Here is a 21,746-nt window from a genome sequence, read left to right as displayed (position 1 = left end):
CACACTGCTCCTGCATGCTGTTTGCAACGTGCTATATTTTATAAACCAGGTTAAATGAGCATACGCCGATGGTGAAGTGGTTATCATGCTTGCCTTCCACTACAGGTAGCAAGCGGCACGGGTTCGATTCCCGTTCGGCGTATATCATGTGGATAGTGGTGTTTTTGTTCTCATGCACTCTCCAGAACCAGAAATTAGGGTCAAGGCGACTTTGGCTCGACACGCGCCTTAGCCCGTCGATTGTTTTCCGCCCTGCACTCCAACATGCTCATGTCCAACTTCACCAGCCTCACAACTCAAACCGGTCGCAAGATGCACTCGATGAAGCGAAGAAAGCTCGCTCATCCTCCCCCACCAACACTTACCGTTGCAAAGCCGGACTCTCCGTTCACCTCTGCTCCGAACCACCAGAAGTCACCACCAATATGCGCCTCTTGCCACCGGGCCTTCTTCGGGGCGAAGCAGAGTCAGTTACTTGAGTGCGCACGGTGCGTTCAGGATCATGGTGGCAGCGGTGATTTTGTGCACGACTTATCCCTGCATGCGTAGGTGCCATGCGGCCACATGTGTTATATGCTCAAGAACGTGCAACGGCTGCCTGTCCGCTACATCCTCGGCCTTCACTCAAACACCGTATGCAGTCGAACGGTGGTCGATGTCGATGACAGTGCCATCGCAGATACCGATGACTTCCTCCTCGCGGCGGCCTGCCCTCGCGCTGCACACGAACACGGCGCTTGGGTCCGTGCCACCTCCGGTTGCGGGCAAGAGGAGGAAGGTGAGAGATCGCGATGGTGCGGATGATGAACGTGGAGAAGAGAGGGAGCGAGATTCCGACAAGGAGCAGGAGAAAGGGCAGGAGGATGGGGTGCTGCCGGGGTGTGGGAGAACCGTGTGTCGAAGTTGTGCGTTTGAGACTCCCGAAAGGTGCGTGCTGCGTGTCTGTTCCGGCGATGCTTTGGGGCGTGGCTGACCGTCTGCGTGGTGGTTGGTTTGTTTCTGCTTGACGAACGTTGGGATGCTGACACTCACAGGGAGCTCACGACATGTTATGATTGCGCGGCGCGGCTGCTGGGACAAGACGTACCACCGGCCTGAACCCCCCAGAGGTGATGTCTCCCTCAAGATGTCAACCCACGGACCTCACCATTTCCCAATATCTATCTCTATCACTCAGGCCGGAACCCGGGCTGCCCTATCCATCCCAGTCTTCCGTTAAACTAATGCTCTTACCCGTTTACCCTATGTATACCATAATCTATACCTGCTACACTCGCATCCCCTCGTCACTGCTCCATCTTTCCTCTCGCATCCACAGCTGTTGCTATCGCTGACTCCGTACGGTACCTATGTAATACCATTATACTCTCCCTCCCGATCGACGGCCAAATCGGCGAATATACAGCAGCAACTGCATGTCTACAAAGGCTCACTCGCATTGCAGCTCCCCTGGCGAATTGACGCATGTCATCCAGGCTCCAGCGCTCCAGCACTCGAGCTGAGGTCGAGACACGCGTCGCGTTACGCGCGTCACGTGGACGTGACAAACGCGACACCTCTTCAGGCTCGCTATTCGGCTTGCCCTTCTCTTCCCAACTTGAACTCGAAACTCGAACGTCGTCGGTCCCATCACCATCATATCCGCCGTTGCGCAGACATGGATTCCAGGAACGCCGTCGCGGATGCCGCCAAGGACGAGGAGGTCAACGTCGCAGGAGGCGGGGGTACGTGATTTAGCAGAGCCAAGTACAGCCGGTCTCCTATCTGACGTTTCGGGGGCTCCAGGAATGGGACCTATCCTCACCCAACTGCAGCAGATCACGGCGAGGATCGATGACCTGACTACGAAGGTTGACCAGACGCGCGAGCTTGCCGTTAAGACCTATGCCAGGGTAGTCAGAGTACGCCATCCGAGCCATGCTATGCATATTGTTGCTGCTGATGAATCGACTTCGATGCACAGCACGACAACGCTGAAGTACATGACGACGACGAGCTCGAGGAGGTGCCGTTCCTCGATGGTTCGTGGCCATGGGAGAATGAATTTGTTGGTCCCCAGAACACGGTCGGTACATCTAGATGTTCTCTGTGTTTATGCGGATCGTGTTCGAAACGGGCCACGGCTGATGCGATGCATTCAGCAGGTCAAACTGCCAAGGCGCTCGTCTCTCCAGTCTGTCCACGACTTGACTGAGCAGGAAGCGTACGCGTACTTCAAGGGTTACTATGGTCCTGGTGTTCCGCTTCCAGACGTGGAAACGCGCAAGCTCAGGATCCTGAATGCCCTCGGGCGTTACGACGACGACTTGTGACTTGTGATGGTCCCGTCAACCCGTTACCCAGTTCGTTCCTTGACACTTGCGTTGTCTGTATAGTATGTGACAGTATGTTCGCGATTCGTTCGATGTGGTTCTTCCTGTATCTTCCTGTATCAATAACCAAGCGCATATAGTCACCTTGACGATGTAGATGGTCTGCATTGCATTGGCGTACCCCCCGACTCGGATTCCTCGTCGCACTGGTTCGTGTCGGTCGGCACGGAGCTTTGCATGATTTATCTTCTCGATTCAAGAGAACCCGCTGAGTCGGACGATCGTCATAACCGCATACAGCCTCGATCGACGAGACCAAAGAGGACGACGAACACGAATGCAAAGGTAGCTTCCCCTTGTCTATGTTCGATCTGGATTACCCTTCGCCACGTCCCCTTGGAACTGGCAGAAGTCTCTGCCTCGGTGGGCAGGACATCTCCTCGGGTGACCGCGGGGTCGCGGGGTCGCAGGATCGCCGTTCAATCCCGACAAGAACTGCGACAATTTGAACAGCGCGTTCGTACGCGATTGCTTCACTGCCCGCGAGTACACAACCTGACACCACAGTGTGACCTTCGCAGGAGGGAGAGCGCAGCGCCATACTCCTCCGAGGTCGAACACCTTCCGGCGACCGGTGTACCGAGAACCCGCGTGCACACGTATGTATGTCGACCGCTCCCGAGGTAACGTCGGGCTGGACGTGGACGGGCGGTATGATGCGTCCGGGGGGGGCGAGTTGGGTTTACGGACGTCGTGGCTGCAGTAGCCTATACGCGGGGCAGGCGGGCCCGGCGCGGGGAGGAGGGCAGCGACTCGGAGGCTGGAGCATGGTCATTGGTCGCGCCCCCGAATGACCAGCTAGCTGCTGAGGAAACACTGACCGGAGGGATGGGTGCAATCCGGGGTGCGGGACTGTCGAGTTCCCGACGGCCGAGGGGTGGGACGCGGTGGGTGATCGTGTTTGTGTGGTTGGTCATGTGTTGGGGTGGGATGGTGTGCTGATGTATGTGCAGATCTGTCGTAGGTCACTGGTCCGAGCCTTGGGCAGCCGGATTATGACCGCCTCGCGGGCTGTGGTGATCGGAGAGCGGGAGGGAGTGTGAATGTAATTTGAGCGACGTATGCTCGTGAATTCGAAAAAGCTGACCTGCCACCTTCTTGTCTGCCCAAGGGTCCGCTAATTGCTGCCGCACGGTAGCATTTCGCAGCTGTGCAAGAGGGTGCACTCTCGTACACTGATCGAGGACGCAGACGGGATGGTGTACAACCCAAGCTGCGCGACGCAGTGCGACCGACATGTACCTGGAGTTCGAAGTCGTCATCAGCATCAAGCAAGGTGTTGACACCGGTTGTGTCCCGATACATGTCCGTCGCATAGCTGTGTATACGGAATACATAGCTTCAGTTGATCTCCGTACACGCGACGTCAATATGCACTCTGCACCTCACCGGGTGAACAAGGCAATTGCAGTAGGACATGACATGCACAGGGTACGTGAACTGCCTTGACTGTACCCACTAGCCTCCCGTGTGACTATCGGGCCTGAGAATCCCAGCTTCGGGCGGTGAGCCCAGCGGGCATCTCTGACTATCTCTGACTATCTCTGATGACCAGGCCACAGAAGCGCAAACATCCATCAACATCTGACATGTCGGACAAGATGTGCCTAGCTTGTAGCTTGTAGCTGGGACGGCCTTGACAGTACTGACAGGTACTCACCTTCTGTAGGCTACCGGGCCTTCGTGAGTCGCGACGGCTGCAATACGGTGGCTACCGCGTTATCTCGGTCGTTCGCACAACCGGGCGGGCGTCCGCGTGGTATGCAGTATTACTACCGCCTCTCAAAGTCCGCGACATTCGAGGCTCAACGTGCGACGGCGATGAGATGTATATATACTGTGATCATCCGGTGAGTACTGCAGCAACGATAGGATGTGGGTGAATGAGGCCGACCGGATTACTCACGCTGTCGATAAGTTTTGAGGGAGAGGGCGTACACTGGCAGTTGGTGTCCGGAAGATCGTATGGTAAGATGACCTCGGGGTTCCCGGAATGCGCTACACTGCGTCGAGGCACTTTGTGCGGGACAGATGACGTTCGCCTTCCAATGGCTTGTGCGTCTGTAAATACGTTGCCAGGGTCTGCAGTTCCAGCGTCGAAGCATGTGTTCTGGTGCTCTATTGGCCTAGGGATGAGATAGATGTGCACAAGCGGGCCGTGTTGTCATAGGCATCCGCAACATACTTTGGTCCCGTGCGCTGCCTGTTGTTCTTCCGGCATCTATTGCTACTGCGCAGTGCGAGGTATGAGATGCCGCGTTGCGAACATATTCGAGTATACGCACACACCTTGAGCTAAGTATAACGGCGTCGGTCTACATCCTCCGGAGGTCTGTGATGTAGATCCATTCAGGTTGGTCTGCCGGTGATAGCGTCAGTAAATCTGTAGCAGCTTTGAAGTCGGCTCACGACAAGCTGTGGTTGGAGGATCTGAAACGCAGCGATCGGCGCTTTGCTGTGCAGCAGCCACAACGGCCTCTTGCACGAACGACGATCGCGACGTCGTCCATTCCCAAGCTCAACGCCGACCTCCAGATGCCGCAAACTCGCCAATGGGCCAGAGACGTGCGAAGAGAGGGACACGAAGTCTAGACGGGTGCCTGAGCGAGTACGGTGGGTAGCAACGGATGTATGATTTCATTTTCGTTGTCCGACCTCCGAGCCTTTTTCTCACAGCTCTCCGTGCGATCAGGTTGCCATCCTCCCCCACCGTCGCGCTGTCTTTGATGTTCATCCCACTGATGGATGGTCGTGTTCATGTTATCTTTATCTCCTGCGCGGCTGCGCCCCCACAGAAGCCCACTGTGCGAACGCCACAAAATTGTGGCCGCCTTCGTGGTCGCGACGTGCCAGCGAAGAACACATGCAATGAGCACGACGGGAGGAAGAGAGACGGCTGCGAGATGCTGTCGACGGACTTGGCCGGAACACATGTGTCTGAGAACAGCCTCTGTCAGGATGTCGCTGTGCGCAAAGGTCCAATACCCGTCGCGCTATCCATCAACTCTCCGAGATGCAAACCTGGAATCAGCTAGCCGACCACTGGGGTGTAGCCGCTTGCCCCTGGCGCCGCCCTGGATTGTACTCGGCGCATCCCTCCGGCCATCCTCGTCGCACCTTCCCCCGTTGGTGTTGTCTTGGTTGTCGTCCGCCTTCATGTTCTGACGCTGGGCGTTCTCTCTCTACCCCACGACTCCCTTCCTTTTCCCCTCCCGTTCTCTTTCTGGCTTGTTCTCTGGGTCGCTGGGGCTCTCTTCCTTCAAACCTGTATTCCTGGGGCTCGCGACTGGCTTGACCGATGGACTCTCTCGGTCGAATACTGGTACTTTTCCTTTTAACTTCCCTACTTCTTCTCGAGTGCCGCGCGGATGGATTGGGTTTCTTTTGGGGGTTCCCGACGAACGTGAGTGCTCCCTCCCATGCTGAACGTACACCCGGATACCAAACCGCCGAGCGTCTCGTCTCCAGTTCGTCCAAACGACCCTCGCGGAGTGCAGTTCTATGAAGATTCGCCTCATACCCCTCAATTCCTCCACAACCAGTCTAGGAGTTCCGCCATACTACATGATGGCATACGCGGAAGGTGGCACGACGATCGTCTCGCACATTGGAGACGACCCCGACCAACTATCGTGGCAGGTGCAGAATCCCAAAGGTATGCCCCTAGTCCAGCCTCGTACTTCCGCCCCCACATATACATATAACACCGCGAACGCAGGTTCTAACCTGATCCTCACCGTGGTCGACTCTGCGAACAGTACTGGCGGGTTCAACACGAACTTCTTCACTGTTGTCGGTACGTCCAATTGTGATGCAAGTATCCTGAGTGGCCATTGATCTCATCTGGTGCGTATATTTAGATGGTGACACATCATGTCAACCGCCGGCCCCGACAAATCCTGCGACCGTCACCCCGAATGTCACCACGACCATTCACACCTGTGAACATTGGGGACTGAGGGTGACGGGCGGCGTCAAACCGTACCAGATGTCCCTTGTAGCATTGAGCGGGCAAGCTGTCACCAACGTGACGATGGGACCTGATGATGAAGTATTCACGTTCATCGACCGAGCAAATCCTGGGGAGCGATTGCTGGGTAAGCGACCTTCTCTGTATGCTCTGCATCGCGATCCTGATGGTATGTTCCAGCCGCCGTTGTGGATGCGTCAGTATTGTATCCCCTGCAGCATTTGTATTCTGAACTGACAATGACTTACATTCGCATTCACAGCACAGGCCAGTGGGGAATCTCGTCAATGACTGTCCCCTCCGCAGGTTCCAAGGACACCAGCTGTCCTGGACTCGACTCGCTCTCACATACCCTGTCTCAGATTCAGGCTGACCAGGCGGCACAGTCGGCCGCTGCTGCCGCGAAGGCGAAGGCAAAGTCCACAGCGCTTGCACTTGGAATCGTGTTTGGGCTTATTCTCCCCTTGTTCCTTGCGGGAGGTGCCTTCTGGTGGTGGCGCCGTCGAAAATCATTCTTGAAGGGCGTGGTGGATGGACAGGACGCTCGGCCTCGTCCGTGGGACGCTAATATGCAAGAACGCGCCGAGCGTCCCAGCCTCAACCTCGACACGAGCATGGTGCGCGTCGATAACCAGAATCGCCGCTCCGCGACGTGGGTTGTCGATGCCAATAATTCCCCGCCGCGCCAGACGGACAGTCCGACGTCCATAGACATGGCGTCGACTGACCTCCATGCCTCTACCGTTCCGACGCCATTCCTCACCTCGACGCAAGTCCAGTCGTCGGTGTCTATGATACGCTCACCCGCATCACAGCTTCCCTCCGCCATGTCCCGCTCAATGTCAATGGCGCGTTCACCTTTGGGTACTCCCGAAGCCGCGGTCTTGACGCCTAACTCTACCTCTCCGGCTGCAACCCTCACCCCCGCGCAGCGCTACCGCAAGGTACTCGAAGCGTATACCGAAGCACAGGCGGCCCGCTCTCGCCTCGCTTCCGGGTCGGGATCTGGTAGTGGAAATTCGACACCCATCGCAGGACCGTCGTCGCGTCCCCTTGTGCAGCGGTCCCAGAGCGAGCTCCGTACGAACTCCCGGACGTTCCCTCCGATACCCAGACGAGCGGGCTCGTCGTTGCGGTTGCCGTCGGTGGGAGCGATCCCTGAGGTCGGTCCGGACATCATCATCCAGCATAGGGACGGGGGCATCGTCGAGGAGCTGCCCCCGCCGTATCCCGCGGACTCGCGGTACCCTGCCACGCCGGGGCCTCCGCCCACCCCGGCGCCGCCACCCACTCCCCCGTCTTCTTCATACGCACCTCCAGGTGGTCTCACTCCAGCCCCGCGGCGGCCACGGCCTCCACAGTCGCCCCCTCGTGCGGGGAGTGTGGGGTTCACGTCGGGATCGTCGCCAGCACCATAGTGTAACAACATGCATATGCAGACTGATTAATAGAGGCGCTTGTAGCTTGTACACTCGGACTGCAGGCCCTTGGACTCCTATCGTGCCACGATGTGTAGCGTCGGAGAGGTGGTTCATGGCTAGGGAAGTTCTTCTTTCTTTATTGGTCTCCCGCTTGCTTCTTCTGCCGACCTGCTGGGCTCAGGCCCCTTTAGCCGTTTTCTCCATGTTGGCGGGCTGACTTCTTCCTGCTGCGTGTTTGTTTGCATTTGCACCACCGTGCGTTGTTATGCTGTTGTAGCTTGTCGACGCCTCTCGTTCCTTCCCCCCCACTGTACCGTAGAGACCATTGTATGATATCGGGTTGGGCGCGCACATGACGAGGTCGGTGGCTACATAGCAAGCCTGAGCGGTACTGGTGAGTGCTAACATTCTGAAGTTGACTGAGGTACTACCCTCAGCCTGTTCTAGTGCCCATTCGCGCGAGCGCCATGCTCGGCAGAACCCGAAACGTCTTTTGCCTTCGTTCCCTCATGCAGCTGCAGCTGACCTCCCGGGTACCGCAGCACCCCCGCACCTCAGCGCATATATGTCGTTGTTGAATCACCGTGCGATGTTGACCATCTCTCGTCCCCTCTATCCTCCGCGTCTCTTACGCTGCCTGCCATGTCTTATAATCCATACACGAAGGCGCCTCCGATTCCCAAGTCACTCCCGAGCCACAAGAATCCTCTCTATGGTTTCTTGCCCCGGAACGTGACCGCGAAGCAGGTTCAGGCGGCCATGGTACGTCCATTAGACCTTATCTCGCACCATTCTTCTTACTGATTGCAACTACAGGGGAGTGATACTAATCCCTTCACGAAGAAGCCGCACTCACCACAGTACAAGAAGATTCTCGAGGCTCGCAAGAAGCTCCCCGTCTTCAGCCAGATGGACGAGTTCCTCAAGATGGTACGTGCTCCCGCCTCATTCGCGCCATGTCAGGGGAGGTCAAGTAGCCTATGAGAACGTAGCTAAAGTCTCCGGCTACAGTTTACAAACAACCAGATCATCGTCATGGTCGGCGAGACCGGTTCAGGAAAGACGACACAGTAAGGCCCTTGTGCACATCGTATCACCTATCGCATCGCGAAACTGACTTTTCTTATACAGAATCCCGCAGTTCGTCTGCTATTCCGACCTTCCTCATACGAAGGGCCAGATGGTGGCTTGCACACAACCAAGACGAGTCGCCGCTATGTCCGTTGCTAAACGTGTCGCTGATGAAATGGATGGTGAGCAGCATTGGGCGAGACGAAGCGGGCGCTGTTGAGGGTGCAGAAGAAGCGTTTGCTCAAGTCCGTCGACGGGGGTGCGTCCAATGGCCGGAATAGCCCCGCGTCGGACCTCCCAGCGAAGAATAAGAAGAATAAGAAGAATAAGAAGAATAAGAAGAATAAGAAGAAGACGGACACGTCATAAATCTACTAGTACACGCTACAGCGAGTTCTGGTGGGTATGTCCATCGGTACGCCGGTCTGTTTTTGCCTTTCTTTCAATAAAAAAAGGTTCCTGTAGTATATCAATCTTGGTATAATGCGGGCGTTTGCCTTTTGGCTTGGTTGGTCCGCTATGGAAGACCGCCACGACCTCAGTGAGACCTCGACATGCGAATTTCCGTGCAAGAAACTTCGTCATCATCTCTATGAGAGGCCATCCTGAGCGTCCTGTTCTCCTGCAGCCGACTTATGACCATACTGAATTTGTGTGTGCGTTGCTGTCAGCGGAACGTGCACGTGGAGTCCCATCTTCGGGAGCACGTTGCGCTCGTCTACGATTCGCAGCTGAATACTGGGGAGTCCAGTCTTGGATTCTGAACTCTGCCGTATTCGACTGCTGCCGAACCCATCTCCAAAACGAATCATCGTCGAGAAAAATCCTGACTGCGAGAGTTCAGCGAGCATGTATGGGAACAGGTTAGGTAAGTCCACTGTCATCGGTCACTTCTTACTAACAGTCGCGTTCATACGTGACAATCTCGGGATACATTGTGAGCCAAGTACGACAACGTCAGGCAAATTTGACCAATATCTTAAGAGCGCAAGGACGTCCGCATGAGCTAAGTAGGTCTGGTCTCTGTCTTGTGGAGGCCGCGCATACGAGCTACAAGGTTCGCGCATCCTTCCCAGACACGTGCACCCCAAATGATCACGCTGAGCACTCGGCGTGCTTTGCGAGCACTGGGCCTACAACGACAAACTGTCGTGCAACCACGCTCATTACCAATGAGCCAATCTATGTATCGTCGCACAATCCATGGTAGGGGGCGATCGCGGTAGACTAACTGCGCTGTCCATGAGTGAAGTCCGAAATCCACCCGACGCGGGAAGTAACTCACTGTTGCTATACGATCGAAGAATTTCCCGGTACAGTAGACGTCCCAGGAGTACGGGTCGAAGCGCGTCATGCCGAGCGGAGGCTTGCAGTTACACTGTGGCAGCTCTATGGCGTGCTGGTGGCCCGGGCCTCTCTCGAGACGTTTGGAGACATCAAAATCGATGATGTAGACCTTGCCTGCCTCTACTTTCTTGTGCAAGCCCGCAAGTACTGCGTCCGCCACGAGAACCTGGCCGTCATACATATCCTTGTCCGGGACAGAATCAGCGATGCCGTCGGGGATATTAGCTACCCACGGCGTACCATATGAGCAATATTCAGATCATGCAAGAATTCGATGCCCTGCAAATGTGCATCGTGAGACCCCGAGTACCGCGTATTGTGCCTGACTTACTTCGATGACTTGGCGGAAGGAGTCCAACATCAGTAGGAGGTTCCACTTATAATCACTGGCGCAATGCACGACCTTGTCGAGGAACGGCATGATCAAGAAGGGTTGCTGGGTTCCAGAACAGATGACGTCGCAAGGCAAGGTGTGGTTGGGAGATGCGGGACTGAGGCAGAGAAGTTGCTCGTAGATCTCCACTTCCTCGCATCCTGGAGGAACGACTTTGACCGCATAATCTTGCAAAGATGGGTCGCGGTTCGTCCGCCATGCGCAAAACTAGAGAGATGTCCGTCAGAGCATATTCAAGACGAAGGGGGACGCCGCGACTGACTGGTTTGAGCGGTGCTGCGAGTTCAATACCTCTATTTCTGAGCTCAGGATGCTCGTTGAGCCACTTCGGAGGTATGAAGGTACTTCCATAGTGTGCCGACATCTTGCATTCCTCGCAAACTGCGGAGACACGTCAGCGAGCCGGTAGGATGAGTATGGTAGGACGAAGAGCCGGAAGCGCCAACGCGGAGTTTGTGACTGGCCCCACTTTAGGCTCGACTCCGAGTGCGCGTAGGGTGATGGGTATCATTAATGTACACTGAAAAATAACAGCACTACAATGCGAAGGCCAGCAAGGGTCGGCGACGCGATGTGCGCAAGTACTGCTTCAACAACAGAGCTTGTCATATACCTGCACGCCACCATTAGTGGATATCTCCGAGTCGAGAGGGCGTGGAGTGAACCCGGACGTACGTATGCGCTAAGTGGGTCTAGTCTCTGGCTTGCGCAGGCCGCGCAATCTAGCGACAAGGTTTGCCCATTGTTCACAGACACGCGCACCCCAGATGATCACGCCGAGCACTCGGCGTGCTCTACGAGCACTGGGCCTACAATGGCAAACCGTCGTGCATCCGCGCTCAGATCCAATGAGCCAATTAATGTACCACCGCGCGATCCATGGTAGCTGGCGATCACTGTAGAAAAACTAGGCTATAAATGAACGAAATCCATCTGCATGATACCGGAAGTAGCTCACTGTCGTTATACAATCAAACATTTTCCCGGTGCAGTAGACGTCCCATGAGTACGGGTCGAACCGCGTCATGCTGAGCGGAGGCTTGCAGTTGCACTCTGGGAGCTCTATGGCGTGCTGGTGCCCTGGGCCTCTCTCGAGGCGCTTGGACGTATCGAAGTCGATGATGTAAACCTTGCCTGACTCTACTTCTTTGTGCAAGTCTGCACGTCTCTCGGTTGCCACGAGAATCTGACCGTCATACATATCCTTGTTCAGGAAAGGTGTTCAAGACAGATCAGTAATGCTGTCGGCGATATTAGCTACCGAATGCTCACCATATGAGCAATATGAAGATCATGCAAGAACTCAATGCCCTGTCGACGTGCATTGTGAGATTTTGAGTGCCCCTTAGTTTACTCGACTCACTTCGAGAACTTGGTGAAAGAAAAGCAATAAAGATAGGAGATTCCAGTTTGAAATCTCCCTGTGGCTCAGAATCGGGACGAGGTACGGCATGATCAAGAAGGGTGGCTCGGTTCCGGAGCAGATAACATCGCAAGGCAAGGTGTGGTTGGGAGACGCAGAATTAAGGCGGTGAAGTTGCTCGTAAATTTCCACTTCCTCACACCCGGGAGGAACCACTTTGACCACATAGTTTGGCAACGGTGGGTCGCGGTTCGTCCGCCATGCGCAATACTAGTGCCATGGTTGTCAGAGTGCGCATTTTAAAGGAAGGAGAAGCACTCACCGGTTTCAGTGTTCCTACGAGCTCGATACCTCTACTTCTGAGTGCAGTATGCTCGTTGAGCCACTCCGGAGGTCCGAAGGTATTTCGGTGGCGTGTCGCCATCTTGTATTTTCAAACGGCGGAGACACGTCAGCGAACCGAAGATGGTTATGCCAGTGGTAGGACGAAGAGCTGAGGCGCCCGGAACGCGGAATGCATATACTTGAGGCTCGACGCTCAACGTTGAACATCCATAGACTATCATTGCGAGATTTCTTGTACACCTACAATCTATGACCGTACCAAGCATGTTATTAAAACTTGACGGGTTCTTTGCGAGGCAAGATTGTGCAGCGCCGGCCTGTCGTCGGTCAGTACTTACGAATACCGATATTCACACGAGATGACATGATGGGTATCATTGATGTACATTGTGAAACGATATAGGTATTACAGTGCGAAGGCAAGCGGAATTCGGCTACGCGACAGGTCCGAGTGCTGCTTCCAAAACCAGGTTCTCGTCATGTACCTGCGTACCACTAGACAGCGGCAGGCAGATTGGGCGAGTATCTCGAGAGTGCGCGGACTGGAGCCGGACGTCCGCACAAGCTAAGTGGGTCTAGTTTCTGTCCTGCGCAGGCTCCGCCCACGAGCTACAAGGTTTGCGCATTGTCCCCAGATACGCGTCCAATATATGATCACGCTGAGCACTTGGCGTGCTCTGCGAGCACTGGGCCTACAACGACAAACTGTCGTGCAACCACGCTCATCACCTATGAGCCAATCTATATATCGCCGCACAATCCATGGTAGGGGGCGATCACTGTAGGACCACTAGGCTATTCGTGAGTGAAATTCATCTGTCTGACGTCGGAGTCAACTCACTTTCACTGTGTGATCGAACATTTTCCCAGTACAGTAGACGTCCCAAGAATATGGGTCAAAGCGCGTCATGTCGAGCGGAGGCTTGCAGTTGCATCGTGGCAACTCTATGGCGTGTTGGTGCCCCGGGCCTCTCTCGAGGCGCTTGGATGCATCGAAATCGATGATGTAGACCTTGCCTGCCTCTAGTTTTTTGTGCACGCCCGCAAGTCTTTCGTCTGCCACAAGGACCTGGCCGTCATACATGTCCTTGTTCAACATAGGATCAGCAACACCATCGGGGATAATAGCTACGCAAGGCGCACCATATGAGCGATGTTCAGATGGTGCAAGAATTCGATGCCCTGTCCATGTATATTGTCAGACCCTAGTACCGCATACTGAGTATGCCCTACTCACTTCGAGGACTTGGCGAAAGGTATCCAACATCAATATGAGATCCCACTTAGAATTGTCGGCGTAATCCAAAATCTTGTCGACGAAGGGCATGATCAAGAAGGGTTGCTGGGTTCCAGAGGAGATGACGTCGCAAGGCAAGGTGTGGTTGGGAGATGCAGGACTGAGACGGTGAAGTTGCTCGTAGATCTCCACTTCCTCGCACCCGGGAGGAACGACTTTGACCACATAATTTGGCGACCATGGGCTACAGTGCGTCTTCCATGCACAAAACTAGCGAGATGTTCGTCAGAGCATATTCAAGACGAAGGGCCGCTGCGACTGACTGGTTTGAGTGGTGCAGCGAGTTCAATACCTCTACTTCTGAGCTCAGGATGCTCGTTGAGCCACTTGGGAGGTCCGAAGGTACTTCCATAGTGTGCCGACATCTTGCGTTCCCAAACTGCGGGGACACGTCAGCGGGCCGATGCAGAGAGAGGCTAGGCTAGAGGCGCCAATAGTGACAATGATATAGGTGGGCGCCTGGCAGACGCCGTTCACCCATATTGCTTCCGAGTGCGTATTTGGAACTGACGCGTCCTCGAGCGACGCTGAGTGTGAATGGGCTGATCTTGGGCCCATCGATAAGTCCAAGTATGCTCAGAGTCACTGCAGGGATCCATCACCTTCAGTCTCCCCCGACACCAACCGCCCTCATTCTCGACCTACGAGTACTCCGAGTCCGAATACAAGAGACTGCACATCTCATCGGTAAACGATCTACTTCAGTCGTTCTTCGCGCGCAGAATGCTACTGAATCAAATAATGATATCAAGATGTCCAGTGCAGCTGAGGCCAACTTCCAGACTCTCGCGCGAGTCACGCAGTATGCAATCGAAGACATCCAGACTCTGGACCAAGAATCTTGGTTTAAGCACGACAACGTGTCGCTTAAGCACACAATCAGGCGGAACGGAGAGACGTTCGCCTTCAGCAAAGAACATTACTCCGGGATCGAGCCAACAAACATTGGCTATGTCTTGAAGGTTCCGCAGGATGGGCAGCCCAGCAATTTCGTCATCTGGGTCCGCGATCCAGTAGCGGACACAGCGGTGAATAGGAAAGTTGTTGTGAAGGCGTTGGAACGGCTGGGATCCGTGCGTAACTTGGCGACTGTCGAGCTCAGCACCAAGAACCTCTAATATGAAAGGTGCGTTCACCATCAATCTCATCCATGTCACAACACTGACTGGCATGCTTGCCCTTGCAGCGGTCATGTTGGAGACGCCACGATGGGTACTAGAGCGACTGCACTGCACCGTTCTTCACCCACCCAGGGCCATTGTCTCCCATCTTCCTCATACGGAGGCAAGCGCCACAAGTTATTCGTCATCCTACTATCTACCGATTCCACGTCCACCTCATTACCCGTCAACGCTGTACAGCAGCACCAACACCCCTTGTATGATGTATCGATTGAAACGTAGCCGTAGTGAGCGCAACGAATGTACAATGTATCGTGTTCTATCCGAATTGTATCGCCGATCGTGACTCTTTCAGTGGTGTCCTTACGTGAAGAACGCAAGGCGCGGTATCTTGGAGAAACGAAGGGAACCTACATGTCGTCTGCCTGCAGAATCGAATGGCACGCCTCTTCTCCTCAGACATCGCGTTGATGCTGTCGACGTCCCACGACTGTCGCGACCCCTTCTAGCTGCGCAATTGCAACGTCTACTTGCCTCAGGCTTCGCTGTTCCGATTCGTGCTCATTGTTGATTGATATTACATGTATCAGACCCTACCCAGATCGTGACTGGACGCGGCTAGACATATTCTGGCCGGGCTATGTCGCGCCCATGTAGTCGAAGTTCAACCGGGTTAAACATTTGGGTTTACTTGGTATGATCCCTGGAATAAACGATTTACTAAAGGTGGAAACATTACGTCAGCAAACGGGGCGCGGGATTGACGGCGGGCAAAGGTGGCTGCACATCGACTCCCTCTTCGCCCTCATTGCGTACGACCTCGACGACAACGCACACACAACCACACCTGACGTTGACTGTATCATTATTGCTCTATTGCTTATCGACCCCATTCCTGCGCTGGCTGCACTTTGTCGACATTTCTGGCACATTACGAAGAAGGCATGGCGACCCCAGGTCGCTCTTACTCGCGCTCGCCGTCACCAACACTCCCTGCACAACCAGATCACTTCTACGGCAATGAGAACATACAACTACCCCCTTCACCCAACTCCGACGGTCGTACATGGCTTGACCCCGCGGACGACCCTGCTGCGCTGCGCGGTATCCCAGTTTTCAAGCCGACTATGGCGGAGTTCGAGGACTTTGAGGAGTACATGACACGAGTCGAGCCGTGGGGGATGCGCAGCGGTATAGTAAAGATCATTCCGCCGAAGGAGTGGTCAGTCACGTCCCCCTGTGATCACCGTCGCGACCACTAAAGTCCCCTCGTCGCTTGTATGTAGGACTGAACGTTTACCGTCCGTCGTGCCTCAGCTTGACAACGTGAGGCTGAAGAATCCAATTGAGCAGCATATGCTGGGCCAGGGCGGTCTCTTCCAGCAGCAGAACATCGAGAAGCGGCGTCTGCTCAGCGTCCGTGAGTGGTTTGAACTGTGTGCAAAGGAGGAGTTCCGGGCACCGGGCGTCGACGACGTCGGTCTGCATGCGAGGGCAAACAATGGGGTCGCGAGGACGCGGAGGAGGACAAGAAGAGCGACGGCAGACCCGAGAGCGAGCATGGATGCAAGGGGGTCGGAGACTGCCGAGCCCGAGTCGCGTCCCCTGATCAACGTGAAGCACGAGCACGACGAGGAGCTCGTCCCGCCCGAGCATGTCGACCCCGCTTCTGCCCTCATTTCCCCTCCAAACAGTAACCGCACGCTATCTCCCGTTGAGGACACTCCGCAGCAACCCACCAGTCCCTCTAGACATCCCGCGGCCGAGGAGGAGGAGGAGGCAGAGGAGGAGGAAGTGAAGGCTGTCATCGATGCCGACGAAAACGTGAAGCCAGAGTCGATAGAGACAGAGGACGTGAAGCCCAAGAGAGGGAGGAGGCCTGCAGCAACGCGCGAGACGAAGGAAGCGCAGCTTGCGGAGCGCGCGGAAAGGGACCGTGAGTGGCTGCAGACCTTCGAACCGCATACGGCATGGCTGCCTCCCAAGACGTCGTCAACGAGCTACAACCTCGAGTTCTGCAAGGAGCTCGAGCGGCGATACTGGAGGAATTGTGGATTTGGCAAGCCGCCATGGTACGGGGCTGACATGCAAGGTGCGTCCGCCTTGTGGGCTCACACCTGTTTGGATTTTGATGGCGCTTGCTGACAATCGCCTCCTCGTCTTACCTATCGTCGTAGGCTCGCTGTTCACCACCGAAACGACCTCGTGGAATGTCGCCTGTCTACCCTCTGCGCTCACTCGTCTGCTTCCGGCATCGTCGAAGGGCCTGCCTGGTGTCAACACGCCATATCTATACTTCGGCATGTGGCGGGCGACCTTCGCTTGGCATGTTGAGGATATGGACTTGTTTAGTATCAACTATATCCACTTTGGCGCACCCAAGTTCTGGTATGCCATGCCGCAAGCACGGGCCAATGCTCTGGAACAAACGATGAGGAGTATGTGTCATCTTTCTCACAGTGCTCGAGCAATGTCCTGATTCCTGTCCCTCTTAGGTATCTTTCCGGGCGCGGGCAAGAATTGTACCCAGTTCCTGCGACATAAATCATATCTTGCGTCGCCGAACTTGCTCGCAAAATACTCGTGCAAGCCGAACTATCTCGTGCAGCAAGAGGGAGAGTTTGTGATCACATTTCCCCGAGGGTACCATGCCGGCTTCAACCTCGGATTCAATTGCGCGGAGAGCGTCAATTTTGCCCTCGAAAGCTGGATCGACATCGGACGGAAAGCCAAAGCGTGCGATTGCGTCAATTTCAGGTGGGTCCGTCGTGCGTTTTCCGAAGGGGCAACATAATCATGCTGTCTTGTGTCAGCGTCCGGATCGACGTGGACCAGCTGCTTCAGGACAGGGCAGCCGAGAATCGACAAGTATACCGCAACGCCAGAATACATCGCCGCGCGCAGAGCGAGCCAGAGCTTGACCGAGACATTGACAACGAGAACAAGACGAAGCTGGCACGGAAACGCAAGTCGGAAGGCGACACGTCCGCGAAGCCTAAGAGGCGGAAGACAAAACCGCCCTCTGAACAGCCTGTTGCGTCGTCGTCGAAGCTGCCGCCCACGACCTCTTTGCCACCCAAGTTGGTCAAGGTCACGCTGAAGCTACCACCGCCGCCACCGCCGAAAAAGGAGCCAGAGACGTTTCCTTGTTGTCTATGTGTCTCCATGTCGAAAGAGGATCTGCTGCGTGTGCAGGACCCGCCAGCATGGTGGTATGACGAGCTTCCGCGTGGACCTTGCATGGCGCATGTTGAGTGCGCGATGGTGATTCCGGAGACTTGGATCGACGAAGTCGAGGTTGGCGAGCCGGCTGCGGAGGGAGTGAGGGAGAAGGAGCAAGTTGTGTTCGGCGTGGACGGCATTGTGAAGGACCGTTGGAACCTGGTGAGTTTGCATGCGCCGTCTGTGAAGTTAGTTGGCTGTAACGAGCCGACGGTCCCAGAAATGCACAGCATGCACGAAGGCGAAGAACCGCGCACACGGTGCCCCTATACAGTGCACGAAGGGCAAGTGTCCAAAAGCATTCCATGTCTCCTGTGCTCGGGATGGACACGCCAGCGGTATCGTCTACAAGGTGGTCAGGGAGGTCGAGAAGGAGGTCGTGTTGTTGGACAGCCAGCCATCTGCTCCTGCAGCCCCTCCTCCTCCCCCTCCGCCGGTCCTGTTACTCCATCCAGACTCGGCTCACATGCAGGCTCCGGTAACCCCTGCATACGTGAACGGCGTTGAAGGGGCCCAGCCCATGGAGGTAGATCCCACCGCACCTGCGCCTACCGGCCCGGAAGCAGTAGAACGATACACGTCGCCGTCCCCCCGGGTGCTGAAGACGATCAGGAAGACTGAGGTGGAGGTGCTTTGTCACCAGCACAACCCGGTATGTCTCTTCTTCAGCTTCTTATAGTTACGATGTCGCTGATGGTCACAATTGCCAGGCGGTCCTTGCGGCGAAGAAGGTCCAACAGCAAGACAGAATCCGGAATGCGCTCCTGGCCCTTCCCCCTATGTCGCGCATCAAGCTGCGCGTGACGGCTGGGGTATTCGAGGTGACTTTGGTGCGGATCATCGAGGAGACAGGCTCGGTCGAGGTGCTGTGGGACAGAGGGGTGAGGAGGGAGTTCAAATGGCGGAGTGTGGTGTTCGGGGACATAGATGGGGTTGTGGGCCAGAAGCCGAGCGAGGCTGCGCCTGAACCGGAACGTGAGTGTTCCGCCCAGCCTTGTTTGCAACTGGTCTGTGAAAGAGGCTGACGACGGGGTAATCCCTTGCAGGATTGCCTGTTCCTGTGCGGGCGTCTTATCCGCCGCCAGCTACTCCTGCTGGTGCGTATGGCGCGTCTCCATCTCCAGCGCCTACGGCACATACTCCGGTGCATATGTCTCCGCCGCCAGTTGCGTCTGGTTCTACACAGCAGCAATATGCTGCTCAGCCACGTACCAATCAGTACCAGCCTACACCTTACCACCAGCCGGGCAGTTCGACATATCAATACCCCGGGTCGTGGGCGTACCAGTATCGTCCACCTCAGTCGTACGCACCGCCTCCTGCCGGTCAATCTGCCCAACCAGCGTATCTTCAGCCGCCCCCGCAGTCAGCGTATGGTCAGCCTCCCTCGTCGGCATACTATCCGTATACCAATCAGGCCGGACGCCCAACGTATCCGTATCCTCAATATGGAGGGTATGGTGCGTATCCGCCAGCGCCACCTCCCAACAGTCAGCCTCAGCCCCAGCCTCAACCACAATCGCAACCGCAACCACAACTGCAACTGCAACCGCAACCGCCACCCCAGCCGCAACCCCAGCCGCAACCGCGACCGCCGATCCAGAAAGCGTACTCACCAATACAGCCTCCGTCCTATGCCCCACCTCCATCGCGACCGTACATACCGGGGCGAGGGTTGCAGTGGCAGCAGCCGTACACGGGCCCGAAGGAGCCAGCACAGAAGACGCCTCCGTCGACCGTGCCCATCGTCGCATTTCCGCCGGGGTACGCAGCCCCTGCCGCTCCTGCGCCAGCATCGGGGGCGTATCCGTACCCGCAGACGCAGGCGTACGTTCCTCCAACCCCTGCGTCAGTGACCCCAGTGCCTGTTGCGAGTGCGAGCCAGGCGGGGAGTCGGGAGGCGAGTGCTAGGCCGGGTTCCGCGGGTGAGGGGACGCAGGAAGGTAGTTCGTGAAGAGAGGTCGTGGCTGACTTACATGATTAGTGTACTCTTACTACATGATACATATACGATACCTGCAGCTCACTGGCCGGCCGTTATACGTGGACCTGGACAGTTGGGCGTAGCGTTAACCACTCAGCACAAGCTATGGATACGGATGGATACGGATGGATGCAATGTGAGGAGAGCGATTGCTGGCGCATCGAAGTCCCTGCCAGGTGTATATCATGTCGACCGAATGCGCTCGGACGAAGTAGAATTGCTGCACGAGCACGATCATGAGAAACAGCAGTAGGAATACTAGTACAGACACTCGGAAAGATTACAAACTATACACTAGTACTACCAAAAAAACCAGCCATGTAGAGTACGCGACGCAGGGTAACCGCTACCCAATCAACTCGCCCGTTGCACGCACTATGCCATTGAATATGACCTGCACGCGCTTCTGCGTCTGCTCGTCCTGCGCCGCGCCGACCGCGTCCTCGTCCTCGTCCTCATCCTGGCCCGGGTGCCCCGCCATGAACTCGGCGATGAACCGCGCTATGCCCGGCTCCCCGATCTCGCCCAGCGCACGGGGACCCCAGCGCCACTCGTACGCCTGCAGGTGCGCGTCGTCTGCGGCTTGGGTGGCCTGGGTCGCCCGCGCGCGTTTCGCCCCGGCGCCCTTTCCGGAGGAGCCGACGCGCAGCTTCTCGATGTACCCCTGCCGCGTGAGCTGCGCGAGGTAGGCGTCGATGGTGACGGATGGGTTGCTCGCTTGGCTGCTGAGGGGGATGGGCGCGGATGAGGGGAGTTGCAGTCGTTTCAGGATGGCGCGGAGGTCGTCTTCAAAGGTTCAGGTTCAGGTTAGTCATCTGGCGATGGAGAGAGGGGAAGAATGAGCAGAGGAACGACGCACTATCGCTGATCACACGGCCCTCGACGAGAATGAGCGCGAGGATGACATAGAGAATGCCGATGGAGGCCAGCTGGTCGGTGTTGTGCCAGGCCAGGATGCTGCCTGTGGAGCGTGTGCCGATGGGGTTGTCGTCTTCCGCGAACTCTTGGTTCTCGTCCCTGTTCTCGTTCTGCTCGAGTTCGCGGATGTCGGCGTCTGGAGAACATGCTAGTTCGATGAGGGCGGGGTCGAGACAGGAGCGGAGTATGTAGGACTTTGTCCCCGAGGATGTGCCTGCGCGAGCATAAGTGGACGGACAAGTGAAGGTGAAGGCGAAGGCGAAGGCGAAGGCGAAGGGGGGACTCACTCTTCTTCTTGACACCGGTTTTATTGAGGAGTTCGGCGTCCTTCTCGCTCATGTCCTTCTCTGATGGCATGGGCTGGAGCTCGACGAGCTCCATGCCGAATGTTTGTTGCAAGATCTTGTTCGCTGCCTGGAGGATAGGTACGAAGGATCGTGTCCCGCTGCCGAGGACTGGAAAGTAAAGTACGGTTGATCCGGCGAGTACTCTGGAAAGCACTGTACAAGTACGACGCACCTTTCTTTGATATCTCGTCCCTCCTCAGCGGCATGCGGCGCTGCTCATGAAACAACGCTAGACGGACGAGGTCGTAGGCTTTCTTCGCGATGTCCTGCTCACATCGGCAATGGGATTGAGAGAGTGCCAGTGGGCCGACTTGTCGAAGAGTAACGCACCCCTTGCGCCTTGTCCTCATCTCCGTCTCCATTCTCGAGGTCATCAATCGGGATATGCTCCTCCTCCTCCTCGGACTCCTCAGCGACGCGCGCCCGCCGCGAACCGCGACCGCCCTGGGTGGCTCGCGGGGCTTTTGATTGCGAGGCTTGTGGTGCGCGTTGAGAGCGTGTTGCCCTGGACATCTTGGAAGTTCTGTTGTGCAGCAGAGACGATGGCAGTGAGAGAGTGGTGGTGGCTAGTGGC

The 21,746-nt window shown here is 56.1% G+C and overlaps 9 protein-coding genes and 1 non-coding gene across 10 annotated transcripts; 6 read left to right on the top strand and 4 right to left on the bottom strand.

Annotated features, from left to right (window-relative positions):
* Positions 1–62: 62 nt before the first annotated feature.
* L226DRAFT_t172 lies at positions 63–142 on the top strand. Its single transcript has one exon. It is a non-coding gene; the product is annotated as a tRNA-Gly (tRNA).
* A 122-nt stretch (positions 143–264) lies between these two features.
* On the top strand, positions 265–2,312 carry L226DRAFT_524360 (uncharacterized protein; the record flags this gene model as incomplete). Its single annotated transcript, XM_067678883.1, has 6 exons — positions 265–488; positions 550–927; positions 1,669–1,724; positions 1,786–1,901; positions 1,964–2,065; positions 2,145–2,312. The coding sequence occupies 6 exons, from the start codon at positions 265–267 to the stop codon at positions 2,310–2,312; spliced, it is 1,044 nt and encodes a 347-aa protein (XP_067533454.1).
* A 154-nt stretch (positions 2,313–2,466) lies between these two features.
* Positions 2,467–3,252, top strand: L226DRAFT_140341 (uncharacterized protein). The gene is made up of 2 exons (XM_067672335.1): positions 2,467–2,828; positions 2,894–3,252. The coding sequence occupies exons 1-2, from the start codon at positions 2,550–2,552 to the stop codon at positions 3,164–3,166; spliced, it is 552 nt and encodes a 183-aa protein (XP_067533453.1). The 5' UTR covers positions 2,467–2,549; the 3' UTR covers positions 3,167–3,252.
* Positions 3,253–5,539: 2,287 nt separating this feature from the next.
* L226DRAFT_140359 (uncharacterized protein) lies at positions 5,540–7,850 on the top strand. Its single transcript, XM_067672336.1, has 5 exons — positions 5,540–5,775; positions 5,841–6,027; positions 6,091–6,168; positions 6,233–6,469; positions 6,523–7,850. Exons 1-5 carry the CDS (start codon positions 5,671–5,673, stop codon positions 7,758–7,760), a joined length of 1,845 nt encoding a protein of 614 aa, XP_067533452.1. The 5' UTR covers positions 5,540–5,670; the 3' UTR covers positions 7,761–7,850.
* Positions 7,851–8,405: 555 nt separating this feature from the next.
* L226DRAFT_572676 (uncharacterized protein) lies at positions 8,406–9,203 on the top strand (the record flags this gene model as incomplete). Its single annotated transcript, XM_067684715.1, has 5 exons — positions 8,406–8,525; positions 8,580–8,693; positions 8,775–8,833; positions 8,905–8,981; positions 9,025–9,203. 5 exons carry the CDS (start codon positions 8,406–8,408, stop codon positions 9,201–9,203), a joined length of 549 nt encoding a protein of 182 aa, XP_067533451.1.
* A 555-nt stretch (positions 9,204–9,758) lies between these two features.
* On the bottom strand, positions 9,759–10,991 carry L226DRAFT_140299 (uncharacterized protein). Its single transcript, XM_067672334.1, has 5 exons — positions 10,838–10,991; positions 10,513–10,782; positions 10,422–10,460; positions 10,120–10,365; positions 9,759–10,065 (listed from the first exon to the last, which is right to left on the bottom strand). The coding sequence occupies exons 1-5, from the start codon at positions 10,937–10,939 to the stop codon at positions 9,841–9,843; spliced, it is 882 nt and encodes a 293-aa protein (XP_067533450.1). The 5' UTR covers positions 10,940–10,991; the 3' UTR covers positions 9,759–9,840.
* Positions 10,992–11,122: 131 nt separating this feature from the next.
* L226DRAFT_536739 (uncharacterized protein) lies at positions 11,123–11,886 on the bottom strand. Its single transcript, XM_067681178.1, has 4 exons — positions 11,848–11,886; positions 11,534–11,779; positions 11,251–11,482; positions 11,123–11,188 (listed from the first exon to the last, which is right to left on the bottom strand). The coding sequence occupies exons 1-3, from the start codon at positions 11,848–11,850 to the stop codon at positions 11,258–11,260; spliced, it is 474 nt and encodes a 157-aa protein (XP_067533449.1). The 5' UTR covers positions 11,851–11,886; the 3' UTR covers positions 11,123–11,188; positions 11,251–11,257.
* A 763-nt stretch (positions 11,887–12,649) lies between these two features.
* L226DRAFT_561547 (uncharacterized protein) lies at positions 12,650–13,983 on the bottom strand. Its single transcript, XM_067683444.1, has 5 exons — positions 13,844–13,983; positions 13,521–13,790; positions 13,427–13,465; positions 13,125–13,370; positions 12,650–13,073 (listed from the first exon to the last, which is right to left on the bottom strand). Exons 1-5 carry the CDS (start codon positions 13,943–13,945, stop codon positions 12,849–12,851), a joined length of 882 nt encoding a protein of 293 aa, XP_067533448.1. The 5' UTR covers positions 13,946–13,983; the 3' UTR covers positions 12,650–12,848.
* Positions 13,984–15,503: 1,520 nt separating this feature from the next.
* Positions 15,504–20,272, top strand: L226DRAFT_536736 (uncharacterized protein). Its single transcript, XM_067681177.1, has 8 exons — positions 15,504–15,923; positions 15,988–16,793; positions 16,879–17,139; positions 17,197–17,458; positions 17,515–18,085; positions 18,144–18,575; positions 18,634–18,898; positions 18,970–20,272. The coding sequence occupies exons 1-8, from the start codon at positions 15,646–15,648 to the stop codon at positions 19,875–19,877; spliced, it is 3,783 nt and encodes a 1,260-aa protein (XP_067533447.1). The 5' UTR covers positions 15,504–15,645; the 3' UTR covers positions 19,878–20,272.
* L226DRAFT_561545 (MAGE-domain-containing protein) lies at positions 20,133–21,746 on the bottom strand. Its single transcript, XM_067683443.1, has 5 exons — positions 21,503–21,746; positions 21,345–21,438; positions 21,113–21,280; positions 20,767–21,039; positions 20,133–20,693 (listed from the first exon to the last, which is right to left on the bottom strand). The coding sequence occupies exons 1-5, from the start codon at positions 21,683–21,685 to the stop codon at positions 20,254–20,256; spliced, it is 1,158 nt and encodes a 385-aa protein (XP_067533446.1). The 5' UTR covers positions 21,686–21,746; the 3' UTR covers positions 20,133–20,253.

This window comes from Lentinus tigrinus (genome assembly GCF_003813185.1).
Source record: "Lentinus tigrinus ALCF2SS1-7 unplaced genomic scaffold L226scaffold_20, whole genome shotgun sequence".
NCBI lineage: Eukaryota > Fungi > Basidiomycota > Agaricomycetes > Polyporales > Polyporaceae > Lentinus > Lentinus tigrinus.
Note: the sequence above shows the minus strand (reverse complement) of the source record. Positions and strands in the feature narration are given on the sequence as shown.

Excerpts from the sequence above, each read along its gene's own strand:
- L226DRAFT_140341 (XM_067672335.1), top strand. The coding sequence starts at position 2,550 with ATGATTTATCTTCTCGATTCAAGAGAACCCGCTGAGTCGGACGATCGT. Across the intron at positions 2,829-2,893 it reads TGCGACAATTTGAACAGCGC|GAGGGAGAGCGCAGCGCCAT; the intron begins GTTCGTACGCGA and ends TGACCTTCGCAG.
- L226DRAFT_140359 (XM_067672336.1), top strand. The coding sequence starts at position 5,671 with ATGGACTCTCTCGGTCGAATACTGGTACTTTTCCTTTTAACTTCCCTA. Across the intron at positions 6,028-6,090 it reads GCAGGTGCAGAATCCCAAAG|GTTCTAACCTGATCCTCACC; the intron begins GTATGCCCCTAG and ends CCGCGAACGCAG. Across the intron at positions 6,169-6,232 it reads GAACTTCTTCACTGTTGTCG|ATGGTGACACATCATGTCAA; the intron begins GTACGTCCAATT and ends GCGTATATTTAG.
- L226DRAFT_140299 (XM_067672334.1), bottom strand. The coding sequence starts at position 10,939 with ATGTCGGCACACTATGGAAGTACCTTCATACCTCCGAAGTGGCTCAAC. Across the intron at positions 10,366-10,421 it reads ATCTGAATATTGCTCATATG|GATATGTATGACGGCCAGGT; the intron begins GTACGCCGTGGG and ends GTCCCGGACAAG. Across the intron at positions 10,066-10,119 it reads TCTTCGATCGTATAGCAACA|TTAGTCTACCGCGATCGCCC; the intron begins GTGAGTTACTTC and ends TGGACAGCGCAG.
- L226DRAFT_536739 (XM_067681178.1), bottom strand. Across the intron at positions 11,483-11,533 it reads TGTTTGATTGTATAACGACA|TTTTTCTACAGTGATCGCCA; the intron begins GTGAGCTACTTC and ends TTTATAGCCTAG.
- L226DRAFT_561547 (XM_067683444.1), bottom strand. The coding sequence starts at position 13,945 with ATGTCGGCACACTATGGAAGTACCTTCGGACCTCCCAAGTGGCTCAAC. Across the intron at positions 13,371-13,426 it reads ATCTGAACATCGCTCATATG|GACATGTATGACGGCCAGGT; the intron begins GTGCGCCTTGCG and ends ATGTTGAACAAG. Across the intron at positions 13,074-13,124 it reads TGTTCGATCACACAGTGAAA|TGGTCCTACAGTGATCGCCC; the intron begins GTGAGTTGACTC and ends CGAATAGCCTAG.
- L226DRAFT_536736 (XM_067681177.1), top strand. The coding sequence starts at position 15,646 with ATGGCGACCCCAGGTCGCTCTTACTCGCGCTCGCCGTCACCAACACTC. Across the intron at positions 17,459-17,514 it reads TGCGATTGCGTCAATTTCAG|CGTCCGGATCGACGTGGACC; the intron begins GTGGGTCCGTCG and ends GTCTTGTGTCAG. Across the intron at positions 18,899-18,969 it reads GGCTGCGCCTGAACCGGAAC|GATTGCCTGTTCCTGTGCGG; the intron begins GTGAGTGTTCCG and ends AATCCCTTGCAG.
- L226DRAFT_561545 (XM_067683443.1), bottom strand. The coding sequence starts at position 21,685 with ATGTCCAGGGCAACACGCTCTCAACGCGCACCACAAGCCTCGCAATCA. Across the intron at positions 21,439-21,502 it reads ATGAGGACAAGGCGCAAGGG|GACATCGCGAAGAAAGCCTA; the intron begins GTGCGTTACTCT and ends CGATGTGAGCAG. Across the intron at positions 21,281-21,344 it reads GGACGAGATATCAAAGAAAG|TCCTCGGCAGCGGGACACGA; the intron begins GTGCGTCGTACT and ends TTTACTTTCCAG.